The 12,488-nt window shown below is 34.1% G+C and overlaps 1 protein-coding gene across 1 annotated transcript; it reads right to left on the bottom strand.

Moving 5' to 3' along the window:
- Window positions 1-2,260: 2,260 nt before the first annotated feature.
- LOC147565945 (ferredoxin--nitrite reductase, chloroplastic-like) lies at window positions 2,261-7,428 on the bottom strand. The gene is made up of 4 exons (XM_086652380.1): window positions 6,618-7,428; window positions 4,008-4,362; window positions 3,267-3,555; window positions 2,261-3,189 (listed from the first exon to the last, which is right to left on the bottom strand). Exons 1-4 carry the CDS (start codon window positions 7,015-7,017, stop codon window positions 2,455-2,457), a joined length of 1,779 nt encoding a protein of 592 aa, XP_086508506.1. The 5' UTR covers window positions 7,018-7,428; the 3' UTR covers window positions 2,261-2,454.
- Window positions 7,429-12,488: the final 5,060 nt, after the last annotated feature.

Genomic DNA, 12,488 nt, shown 5'->3' with positions numbered 1-12,488 from the left:
AAAGAGAATCAGGCCCAATACTAAATAATAATGAGGAAAAAACCCAGTAGGTAAAAATACAATTTTACCCTCCAAAAATGAAATTTTCCGCCCAAATCAGCGTTCTGAACAATTCTTGGTTTGCTCTCGACAATTTTGTAAATTTCTGAACAAATCTTAGTTTGTCTCAACAATTTGTAAATTTTTGAACAAATTCGTTTTTGCTTAGACATTGTTTTGCCAAAATATTTCGCATTTTTTTCTTTTGCATTTTACATAGACAAACAAACACAAACATTTTGGCTACAACATTTTTCGATTTGTCTTGTGAAAAAATAAATGGTTTTCGCATTTTCTATTTTGCTTTCGACATAAATATAAAGACTAAAGCATTTTTTATTTGTCCTTTACAAAAATTAAAATGTTATGCATATTATCCTTTGTATTTAACAAATCCGTTAACGAACAAATAATATTTTGACTAATACATTATATATGTTGTTAAGAACATAATTATATATGACGCCAACATTTTATAATAAGTCGGGACATTATTATAGATATTGTCAACATTTTATAACAACACAATGATATATGTTGTCAACATATAAGGGTAAAAATGGAATTATGAAAAAAATATGTTGCCTTGTTAACAACATAATTACATATGTTGTGAACATTTTGAAAAATGTTAAAAAAAATGGGTTTTTTTGACATTATTATTTTTGAGTGGATTTTTTTCTTATTAGGGTCTAGATTTTTGGGTTTTTCACTCATTTTTTCTTTATTGAATTAATATCCTAATTAATTGTTTATTTTAATAAATTCTCTTAATCTTGTCTTTTTTGTTGAAATCTTGATCATCAATACAAATCAAATTGAGTTTTACTTTTAGTAAGTAGTTTTGTTATTTATATGTTATCCTTTTACATGTTCTTTTCAATCTAATTTTAAAAAGTTGTTATACCAATCGAACTAAAGTAATGTAATGATCTCTCGTTTTTTTTTATTAGAAACAAAGTGGTAAATAAGATATAATTTTTGTACAATTAATTGAAATTAGTATGCATTCCATATTAAAATTGAGATTAAATTTATATTTGTATTGAATAAAATATTATTTTTAAGTTGTTCGAAATTTTCTACACAAATTTGTTCATAAATCCGAACAATCTAACCTAAAAATAAGTACACCTTTTTAATAGGAATAAGGTAACAAAATTATATAAAATTTTCTTTTAAATTTTTTAAAGGGCCTCACTTTCAGGCTTCGCTTTAGGCCTACCACGACCTAGGGCCGCCCCTGGATGGAGTAATAATCATGTGTGAGGACTATTAAAAACCAAGGGAGGAAGAACTTTAAACAAAACCGGACAATGATTAGTAATTGTCAAAACCTGGCAATGGTGCCAACTTCTCTTCAAATAGAGAAGAACAAACAACAACAACAACAAAACCTGGCAATGGTGCCAACTTCTCTTCAAATTGAGAAGAAGAAGAACAACAACAACAAAACCTGGCAATGGTGACAACTTCTTTTCAAATAGAGAAGAACAACAACAACAACAAAATACAAGATACAAATACACGAGCAAACTCACAATGATGTCTCTATATCAATAACAAGTGAAACTCTACAAATTTTTTAGCAAAGTCATTTGTTTGAGGGGGATTGTTAGAATAGTTATATAGTCCCACATAGTGTAATTGTTAAAAATTCTCTCTTGTAAAACTCTTTATAAAGACCTTATGTAATAGCTAGGGATATCAAGTCAATTCAATACAATTCTCTTTTGTTTCAATAGTAGTATGATCTTATCTTTGTATATGTCATATGGATATTCGACGCCACCTAGTCTTACGCATAACCATCATTTTTCTCACAAAGGGCAAAACCCAAATAGATCTCCGGTTCCAGGATTTAGGTCGTACAACTGACCCAGATCCACTCTTTTGCAGGCCTTTTAAGTCGTGAAAGAGTTCAAGGTGCCTAAGAGGCTCGTGGTAACCGTTAGGAAGTAACTTGACTGGGATGAATATCTATTTGTACGTCTTTATTTCTTTCCCAAAATAATTCAATTACCAAACGTTCATGTTGTTAAACCATAGAAATTTTGAAGAGTAAGGAAAGGAGAAACAAAAGTATTTGACGGAAGAGAGTGAGAATTTAGAATTTAGAATTTCGGGATTGCAGAGAAGAAATTATAGAGAGTGAGAAGTGGCTATCTTCGAAGTAGATGTCGACTTAAGACAAAAGAAAAACTACAACCACTACAAGATATATACAACACATTATACATTGTATATTTCTTTTTTTATTTTTCGACGAATTAAAACCAATTGACAATCTTGTTGAAAACACAAAAACTAAAATACATAAAGTTTGATCCCATTTCCTTATTAGTCTTCAAGAACAATAAAATACATACTCCAAGAACTACAACAAATTCCTTATTCAAAACTTATAACTTCAACTCAATCTTCATCTTCTATCTCTTTAGGAATAGCTCCAAAATGCTCTTTCAAGATATCAACAACCAAAGGAACTAAATCCTTAATAGGAACCGATTTCTTATAAACATCACCCAAATGTGAATCACTTCCAATTCTTCCACCTAAATAAACATCAACTCCTTCACACATCTTCCCATTCTCATCCCTTGCCATACATCCCATAAACCCAATATCAGCAACTTGTACCTGCGCACAAGTATTCGGACAACCCGTCCAATGCATTCTTACTGGTCGAGTTACATCGACTATCTTTTCAACTTCCTCTGTTACCTTCACTGCTCGAGCTTTCGTTTCGATAATGGCTTGCCCACAGAATTGACTACCAGTACATGATACTAATCCTTTCATTAGTATAGGTGGTTCGGGCGAAAATCTTTCCTTAAGTAATGGCTCATTGAGTAACTTCGCGAGTTTTGAGTTTTCAATATTCGGAATTATGATGTTTTGTTCGACAGTTAGACGTAGTTCACCTGACCCGTACTCGTCAGAGAGACGAGCTAGCTCGTCTAAGTCATCAGCTTCGACTCGACCCACTGGGATATGTATGCCTATAAAGCTTAAACCTTCTTGTTTTTGTGGGTGAACACCAAAGTAGTCTCTCCTTTCCCATTCTTTCTTGACTAGTTCCTCTTTAGATTCTCTTTCTAGTTCTTGTGTCATTCTCTTTTCAACCTCCGAACGGAATACCTCTATTCCCTGCATTTACGTAATTAAAGTAAGACGCGAGTTCCATAAATTCAGACAGACAATTGTTGAAGGTAAGGACTACTTACAAGTTCGTCGATTAACCACATCATTCTTGTTTTTTGCCGATTTCCTCTGAAACCAAGGTCTCTATATGCCTCCAAAACAGCTTTGCAAACTGGAACTACATCTTCTGCTGAAACCCAAGCATCAAGAGGTACGGCCTCTGCACAACGTTTCGCACTAAAGAATCCTCCAACTAGTAAATTGAATCCAAAGCGCCCGTTCTTTGTTGCAGGCATATAAGCAAGATCATTGATATGAGGATGCTCGTAAAGATCGTGAGTGCCTACTACACATACATTCCATTTCCTTGGCCTGGACACATTAATAAGCATTTCAAACATAATTATATTCTGCTTAAGTTTAGTACTTTGGAGAAATACAAGTTTAGGTAGTGGTTGTTTTTCTTAATTCCAATCTGACTCGTCTGAATGGTCTGAATCTTCTAAGTCGAGTTGATTTCAGAATGTTTGTTTGTGCTTGACTCATGCATCAAATGCATCCAAATGACTGACTCAGCCTGATTTTGAGTTGACTCGAGTCAAATATAAAAAGTACGAGTCAGACTCTCATCTAAAATAACTTCAAATGACTTACCCTTGACCGAAATAAGTCAAACTATTCAGATTTAGACGAGTCAGATTCAAACAAAACAAGAAACACTACTTTAGTCTCTCTCTTTTTAGCTTAACTCGGCTTTCCCCACAATGTAAGTGTCTTCTAAAAGTTAAGGACATATTGCGCTAGACATAAAAACACACACTTACAGGTTGCTTACGGTCGGGTTTCCACGTGAATTGCTGGTGATGAATTGAGATAGAAGATTAGTATAAGGTCTAGTATCGACGATCTCAAGTGGGTCAATACCGGCAATAGGACTTCCAACAGCATTTCTCACATTGTCCATACCAGTTTGTATACTAGTAAGTCCAACTTTTTCAAGTCCTTCGATTATTTCTGGTACATCAGGCAAAACAACACCTCGAATTTGCCAGTTTTGCCTAGTTGTTATATCTGCACATCCTTCCTTTCCGTATTTTCGTATCACGCTTGCTAGATAACGAGTTTGAGCGCTCGTTGTTACTCCGTTCGGTACCTTTAGCCTCATCATAAATCTTCCGTCTATCAAAATCACCAATTACTAAAGGACATTAGTACTCTTGATTTCAGACTGTGTACAAGACAGTATAAACTATTCAAAGATAAAATTATAATATAGGTGAAAGAGTATATGTGGTGCACTGGTGCCTATAAATTTAGTTGTTACTTCCTGTTCAAAATATAAGCATAAGCGGGATTTTGAACAAAGGACAAATGTTTCTCTGGAGTTTTAGTCATTTCATCTATTCATTGAATAAGTGATGATCAAACGGTTCTTACTCAGAGAACCTTTGGGCTGGGCTTGGGGCTCTATTGAATCATCGTGGTTCTAGTATGAATCTGAGGTTTCAATCGATTCATAGGGTCTCAACAAGAGAATTCCTATCATATCAATAATAAAAAAAAAAAAGTAAATCTACATTTCACACAAAGAAAAACAAAATACCAAATCAAAATAAATAAAAAAATAGGGAAAGAGAAGATTCAAGAGGCCTATAAAGAGATAAAGATGAATGAGCCGACTTGAGATTTTGGCAGCCTGGGGACAGGCCCATGCCAAGTCTACGCCTAGACCCAAGCCCAGATAAAAGAGAGGTCGAAGCCATCCAAAATTTATGCATGAAATTAAGGCACTCCTCTTAACGTCCGTAATTGGAAAATCCACCCTAAGTGCCCCTAAGATGAAGATGAATACTCAAACTCCGGACAAAGGCGCCCGAGGGTGCTCCTACTATTTCCAAGTCAAAACTGTTTGCCTAGGGTCCAAGGCGCCCAAGGTGTTTTTAAAAAAGCAAGGCACTTTAGAACCTAACATGTCGTGTTCTTACCACATTATAAAATGGAAAATGCTATATGTACAAAGAATCTTTGACAAAATTCTTGACAAAATGCTATTTGAACGGTCCCGATCAAAGTAAAACGTTGAAAAACTTTGATCAATATTTGTCTTTTAGTGAAAAATAGTCATTAAGTCACAAATTTTTTCAAGGATCTTGTATATGTAGCACTCCCGAAAATGAGAAATTTATATGATCTATATAATAAAACAGAAGGGAAAACGCTGACTGGGACAAACATCTTTTTTTAATAAAGGATATTGTCTAGAAGACCTTCTTAAAATTTAAAATATAGTCCTTCTTAAAAAAATAACTTATTTAAAAAAAACGTTTCATTTTTAAAAACAAAATAACTAATTTAAGAAAAAAAGAAACAAAAGATATTGCAAGAGTTAAAAATAAGAAAATGAAATCTCCTTCTCTCAATAAAATAACTAATTTGAGAAAAAAAATGAAACAATAGCAAACAAAAAATAACTAAGGTATCACAATCTAACAATAATAAATACGGAAAGTCGTCAAATTTAATTGATACAATTGTTCGTGCCCTAGGACACGAGATATACCCTAATAAATATTAGGGTTAATTCCGTTTTGGCCCCCGATTTGTGACCAACTGGCTGTTTTGGCCCCCAATTGTGTCCGGCAGTTCGTTTTGGCCCCAATTTCCTGTTTGGCCCCAACATATTTTTGTAAGCTTCTCCGTTCTACCCTTATGGCAATTTTGTAAATTAAATGTATTTTCTTTCTCTTTGTCCACCTCACTAAGCAATTGTCACGTCATATTCGTCCACATAAGGTCGCCGGAAAATACATTTAATTTACAAAATTACCATAAGGGTAGAATGGAGAAGCTTACAAAAATATGTTGGGGCCAAACAGGAAATTGGGGCCAAAACGAACTGCCGGACACAATTGGAGGCCAAAACGGCCAGTTGGTCACAAATCGGGGGCCAAAACGGAATTAACCCTAAATATTAAAATAAAACTTTTGGCTATAGGTCCACTAAATGGAGGAATTTAAAGCTAAAACTACAATTGAAAATACATATAATTTATGTACGAGACCAAGGAATGGTCCAGACTTACTGGAATTGATCACTAATAACAAAAAAATCGTCGTTCTGAAATTTTTACTTTTTAGAATCATTGACGACGATACCGTATGCATAGCACGTGAGTGTCATCCCATGCGACTCGCGTGTGTTTGACACGATAAAACATTTATGTCGTTTATTAACTATTTCGATGTGCGGTCCACATTTTCATAAACTTGATAAGAAAAATTAATAAATTCATAATTTTATCCTCGAGATACTAATAAAAGAAAAGTCTAGTGAACAAAATTTTGAGCTAAAAATTACACTAAAACAGAGTAATATGAACAAATTAAAAGAAGCAAAAATTGATAAAAAGAAAGAGAAAGGAAATGATACGTACATTGATGTTTTCTTCTGTGGAAGAGACCAAGCCATTTAAGACGAACATCAATATCATCTTTAGTAAGTTTAGATTTTTCAATTTCATCAAAAGGGATCTCTGATAATTCTTTAATACCATATTCCATGAATAATTTCATGGGTTCTTTCTCAATCTTGATTTTCTCTTGAGGATTTATTCCTTTTCTGAATTTTTCTTTTAATATCCAATACCCATCTTTCTCTTCAACTCTTGGTTCCAACCGATCTACTTCCTCTGCCGACGACGGTGCTGCCGACGGAGTTGATGGTGTTACAGCTTGAGCTATAAGAATATTACTTCTTGGTTTTCGACGATTGGATTGGATCTGTGTGGGAATTTTTGTTGGTAGTAGAAACCTAAGTGATGAAGAAGAAGCCATCTTAGATGAAGAACCGATAAGAGAACCTTTAGGTGTGGTGTGTGGGGTGGTGGTGGTGGTGAGATGTGTGTGTCCTTTTATTTATGTATAGTGATAAAATGATGAAATTGTTGGAGGAGGGAGGAAGTCTTTTGGGTTCTTCTAAAGGTCATCTTTTTTATGATCTTTTGATTACCTAATTGGCCTTTGTTGTTTGGTTTTTTCTTCCCCTTTGTTTGTTTTTCTCATGTAACTTGGAGGTCCTAACAAGTTGGTTCTATTTGCAACAAAAAGGAAAACAAGTTGGTTCTATTTCAAACCAAAAAGATCGGTTCTAGTTTGGGGCATCTCACTACTTAAAACTAGAATGTATTAAAAATTACAGTTCTAGATCCAGTCTTATAGAATCTATATAAGAATACAACTACTCGCATGAGATGATGAGAGCTTATCGAATCTCTTTAGGTTGCTATTTAACTAATGTTATAATCTATTCAAATATTTTACTTATTTTTTTGTTGGAGAATTCAAATATTTTACTTGAAGTTTACTAGTAATAGATATTTGATTTAGTTATTAAAATTTGTTATTATACATTAGGTATTGCTATAGAATTAGTTACCCATTATCAATTAAAAATATTGTACTAGTTGTCTAGTTGAGAAACTCACGTGATGTAACTACAACATACTTAAATTAAAATGAATGAAACCTTTATTGTAAAAAGAAAAATTATTTTTTTTTGGCTCCTTACTTTGTGATCAGCTTCCTTCTTGGCCCCTTATTTTTCATAAATTCAAATATTACCTTCTTTTTTAATTTAATGCCATAACTATACTTCCACTAAATATATTTTCAAAATAAGAAAATAATAAAAAACCTCTCTCCACCTCACCCTTCTCTCTCTCCACCTCACATCTCTCTCTCTCTCCACCTCACATCTCTCTCTCTCTCCACCTCACATCTCTCTCCGACGAAGGGGTTTCTCTTCGCCGGAGGTCTGTTGAACCAGGCCTTCGAGGTGATGGTTCAGATATGGTTCACCAGATCTTTTTCGATCTGGTGAACCAAAACTCCGGCGAGGGGAAACCCCTTCACTGGAGTATTTAGAGAGAGAGAAAAGAGATAATCTTTTTTTTAAAGTCGCCGGCCGGTAAATTTTCCGGCCGACGACCTCGTCGGAGAAGAAAAAGGTGAGGAGAGAGAGCGAAGAAGGGAGATATTTTTAAAATTTTGAAAATATGTTAGTGGAAGGGTAGCTGTGGCATTTACTTTAAAAAAAAAGGGGCATATTTGCATTTATGAAAAATAGGGGGCCAAGAAGGAAACTAGTCACAAAGTAGGGGGCCAAAAAAACAATAACTCAAAAAACAATTTATCACTCGTTTAAGTCCCTTATCGATTACCCATCAAATACCTGTCGCATATACCAATAGGTTTTGAAATCTCATCGGTTTCAATCAGATAATACACGTCACGTCAAGCAGGAGGGTCCGTTGGTTCGGTATATGATATTTTTGAGTCATTTACCGACCAATCCAGAGTTGTTTGGTTGGTAAAACTGTACCAAATGCTCATAGTTTGGTTTGCTTACTGTTCAAACCACTAATAAGTGGTTTGGATACCATTGTATAGACGCGCAAAAGCAATCTGTTCTTTATAAAAAGTAATGTATCGAGTTACTTTCTTCATACAAACAATTTAGTTATCCCTGAAAATTTGAAGCCCAATCAATCTAATGATAATTGAAAGTGGATGTCGCGGAAGAGGGAAAAGAACGATTAAGAATATGAACTGGTACTTGGTGGGATTGTGAAGATTGGAAAATGAGTTTTAGTGTTCACGCCCTTAGAGCATCTGCATCTCCAATGCAAAACTCAAACAAATCTCCATTTATCCAATGTGTTTAGTTCCAATTGAGATTCTCACACCTAGGTGTCGAAAATAGAGATCCTCAATCTTTTTTATGTCTCCAATGCAAAACTCTAAACTTATCTTAATTACTTACGTGGCATAGTTATTTTGTAAATAAATAATTAGTTATTTAGAAAATATAAAAGACTCGATTTCTAGAGTGTCCTCTTGAGATATCTCTATTCCACCCTCGACACGTCATCTTAGAGATCCAAATAGAGTGTTGCATTGGCGAGAGTTTTTTTTTTAAGAAAAAACTCTAACAATCGTAATTGACACTTGGAGTTTCTAAGATTGAGTGTTACATTGAAGATGCTCTTAATAGAGAGTCTGAACTTTGAATTTAATCTTAGACAGAACCTTGACCACCACCATATATATAACATTATAATATAATATAATATAATATTATAATTGAACCTCCGTGATTTGGTTTTCATAGTCCATAAAAGCGCATCTATTTCTCGAACTAAACTAGTCGATTTTCAAAAGTCCAAATCCGTACCAAAATCGCTTGTTGTTTGGTTTGTTATGAAACCTGAACGGATCAGTTTGGATTTGGACAGTCAGCTTGGTCAATTTTTGCACCTCCTACTGCTCGGTACTTAATCCTCTTAGGTATGATAATTAGATCGACATAAGCACTTCTTGTTCCCCTTCATTTCTGAGTAAACAAATATTAATTGACACTCCTAAGTTAATGACCTTAGTTTAGTAAAATCTATATATTAATTCAGGAAATTAGGTCGTATGCCTAATTTTAGTTTTGGATTATTTTCCAAATAGCCCCCAACTGTGTGACTAGCTTCCTGCCTAGCCTCCTACTTTATTAAAAATACCCAGATGATCCCTTTTTTAAGATTCCGTTATAACACTGTTAACTAGTCATCATCTCTCTCTCTACCACCTCATATTCTCGCCACCTTATCTTCTCGCCACCTCATCATCTTCACCGACCGGTCGGCGACCTTCAAACATTAAAAAAAAAAATTTATTTCCTCTCTCTTCTCTCTTGCTCTAATTTTTCTTTTGTAAAAACTCTCTTCTCTCTAGATCTGGAGAGAGAGGAGAGTTTTTACAACAAAAAAATTTAAAATAAAAATAAAATACTTTTTTGTAGAGAGAGAGAGGGAGGAAATATTTTTTTTTAATGTTTGAAGGTCGTCGGCAGAAAAATTGGTCGACCGACGACCTTCGCCGATGAATATGATGAGGTGGCGAGAAGATGAGGTGGCAGAAAGAGAAGATGAGATGGAGGAGAGAGAGATGATGACTACTTAACGGTGTTATAACTAATCTGAAAAAGGAAGTCATCTAGGTATTTTTGATAAAGTAGGGGGCTAGGAAGGAAGCTAGTCACAAAGTTGGGGGCTATTTGGAAAATAACCCTTTAGTTTTTTAAGTTAAAAAGACAAGTTATATTTTCTACGGTTAAAAATTAGATATTTGTATTTTGTTTGGTCAAAAATCTAATATTTTTTGCAACACTTTTACAACTACCTGTAACTCTTTTGAAACCAGTTCTAACCTTTTTGCAACCAGTTAGAGATTACGAAAATTCTTAGAGACTTATAAAAAAAAAATTAAGTGGTCATTTTATTTTTCAAAACAAAAAACCTGTAGCAAATTTTGACCATTTTTTTTCTATTTCATCATGCACTTAGTCCGTCTCTTCTCACCAAAAATTGACATTTCATTGGTAGAAAGTATGACCTGAAAATGAGATGTATTCATCATAATATTTCTTTTTGAAGATTAAATAGTGAGGTTAGTTGCACCCGCTAGATTGATAAGACAAGAAAAAAAAAGCCACCTGTTTTGAAAGATCACAAAACCTTGATTACCATCCAAATAACCATTGAAAAGAACTTTTTTAATAAATACAATATCTAGTAACTCCTAATTAGGATATTTTGGTTGGATTCGAGTAGAATAACTAGTGGACTATGCTCATCAAAAAAAAAAAAAAAATAGTGGACTAAAATTTTGAACCTGAAATCCGTGATGAAATTATTCTTGCCCGTCCAATTACAAAGTTTTTGTTTTCATATATAGACTCAAGAATCATCAGATCATTACGTAATACGGAAATATCATGAATTTGAACAAGTTCGATAACTCATATCTCAAAGACATCTTGAACTCTTATAAGGACTATATAAAAACCCTTTACGCCATCCTATGGATTATGGAAGTCTATTTATTCTTTTTTTTTTTTTTTTGATGAACTATATTTATTCTTATATATATGCTTGATTGTTAACAAAATCACTAAATTATAGGAAGTATGTTTCAGCAGCATTTATAAATGACTTAATCAATATTTTTTTTTTTCGAACACATTTGTATGATATATAGCTTTCATGAACTGGCATTAGTTTAATATTACTTTTATTGAATTTTCCCCAACTTCATTTGATATGGGAAAAGTTGATTAATTTAGGTGGGGTTTGGACGGTATCGCCAAAAAATTTGTCATCCAAACATATAATTGGCTTTTATGAATAACCTAGACCCACTTAAAATGTACATTGGGTCCTTCCCAGTATAGATTGCACTAGTCAACACTTCTCATTAATGATATTTTTTGAATCGTCTGGGTCTGAAATGATCAAACCAGAATATCTTCCACAATATCTAGAAACTCCTAATTAGACAGGTAAGTTGCAAAGATGCAAGTGAATTTTTTGTTTTTTTTGTTGAAAAGGTGCAAGTGAATTTTCATGGACATTCTACCATTCCCAAAGATATTCCACCATTTGGCGAAATGGCAATGGTGTTCGACTTATCTCCTTTTCATTTTCTGACAAATCTTGAGTAACAATCAGAACAATTTCGAACCAGAAGTAGCAATGTCTGGAGAATTTATCCCGACTATTTATTTAAATGGAATTGAAGCATAATAACAGTTAAAATATTGGTTGCGGGCTTGTGATATGTGACATGTGGCGGATTGTAACTTGTAAGGGTCGTTTAGTAATTGAAAGTACCATGAAATTGTAGGAAAGAGTCCTTTCCTACAACCCAAAAGGGAAGAAAATTTTGTCATAAGTGGCAACCCAATGTCCACAAATCTAAAGAGGAAATCAGACAGAATGGATAGAGAAATGTAGTCTATTGACAAGCTAATCGACTAAAACATTGGGGATTGACGAAAAAATTGCATTCCCTAATTTTGGCGGAAGAATTACATTTGCCGCAAGATCACACTTCTCCCCTGTTCTCTATCTCACCCTGGGTTTAACGAAACCTCTAGGTTTCATGGTCGATTGGGTTTCCTCCCACGAAACCCTCGACCAAAGAGAGAAGGTGGTGGTGTGGTTGTCCGGTGATGTTGAAATGGGGGAGAAGTAGGGTGTCAGCTCAACTAGACCTTGCTCTGCAATTTACAGTTTAAATACCCATCCCTACCAGTTGAAGACAACTTTAACTAAGTGGACTACATTAAACTCTTCAAGGCTATTTGTGCTGACCACAATGTGATGAGTTACCATAGAGTATACGGAAACTCGGCGAGTAGTAATATTATCAATTGAGTATAATTTAGTTTAGCTTAATTTGTCAAGATATGATGAGAC

The sequence above is a fragment of the Eschscholzia californica genome, unplaced genomic scaffold (genome assembly GCF_041429995.1).
Source record: "Eschscholzia californica isolate CP2 unplaced genomic scaffold, dmEscCali1.0.p SCAF_1, whole genome shotgun sequence".
In the NCBI taxonomy this organism is placed as follows: domain Eukaryota; kingdom Viridiplantae; phylum Streptophyta; class Magnoliopsida; order Ranunculales; family Papaveraceae; genus Eschscholzia; species Eschscholzia californica.
This window is presented reverse-complemented; position numbering and strand designations above follow the sequence as displayed.

What these genes read in the sequence shown, in the direction of transcription:
- LOC147565945 (XM_086652380.1), bottom strand. Translation starts at nt 7,017, where the DNA reads ATGGCTTCTTCTTCATCACTTAGGTTTCTACTACCAACAAAAATTCCC. An exon ending in CCACAGAAGAAAACATCAAT is followed by an intron (nt 4,363 to 6,617) that starts GTACGTATCATT and finishes TGATTTTGATAG; the next exon opens with ACGGAAGATTTATGATGAGG. An exon ending in AACCCGACCGTAAGCAACCT is followed by an intron (nt 3,556 to 4,007) that starts GTAAGTGTGTGT and finishes TAATGTGTCCAG; the next exon opens with GCCAAGGAAATGGAATGTAT.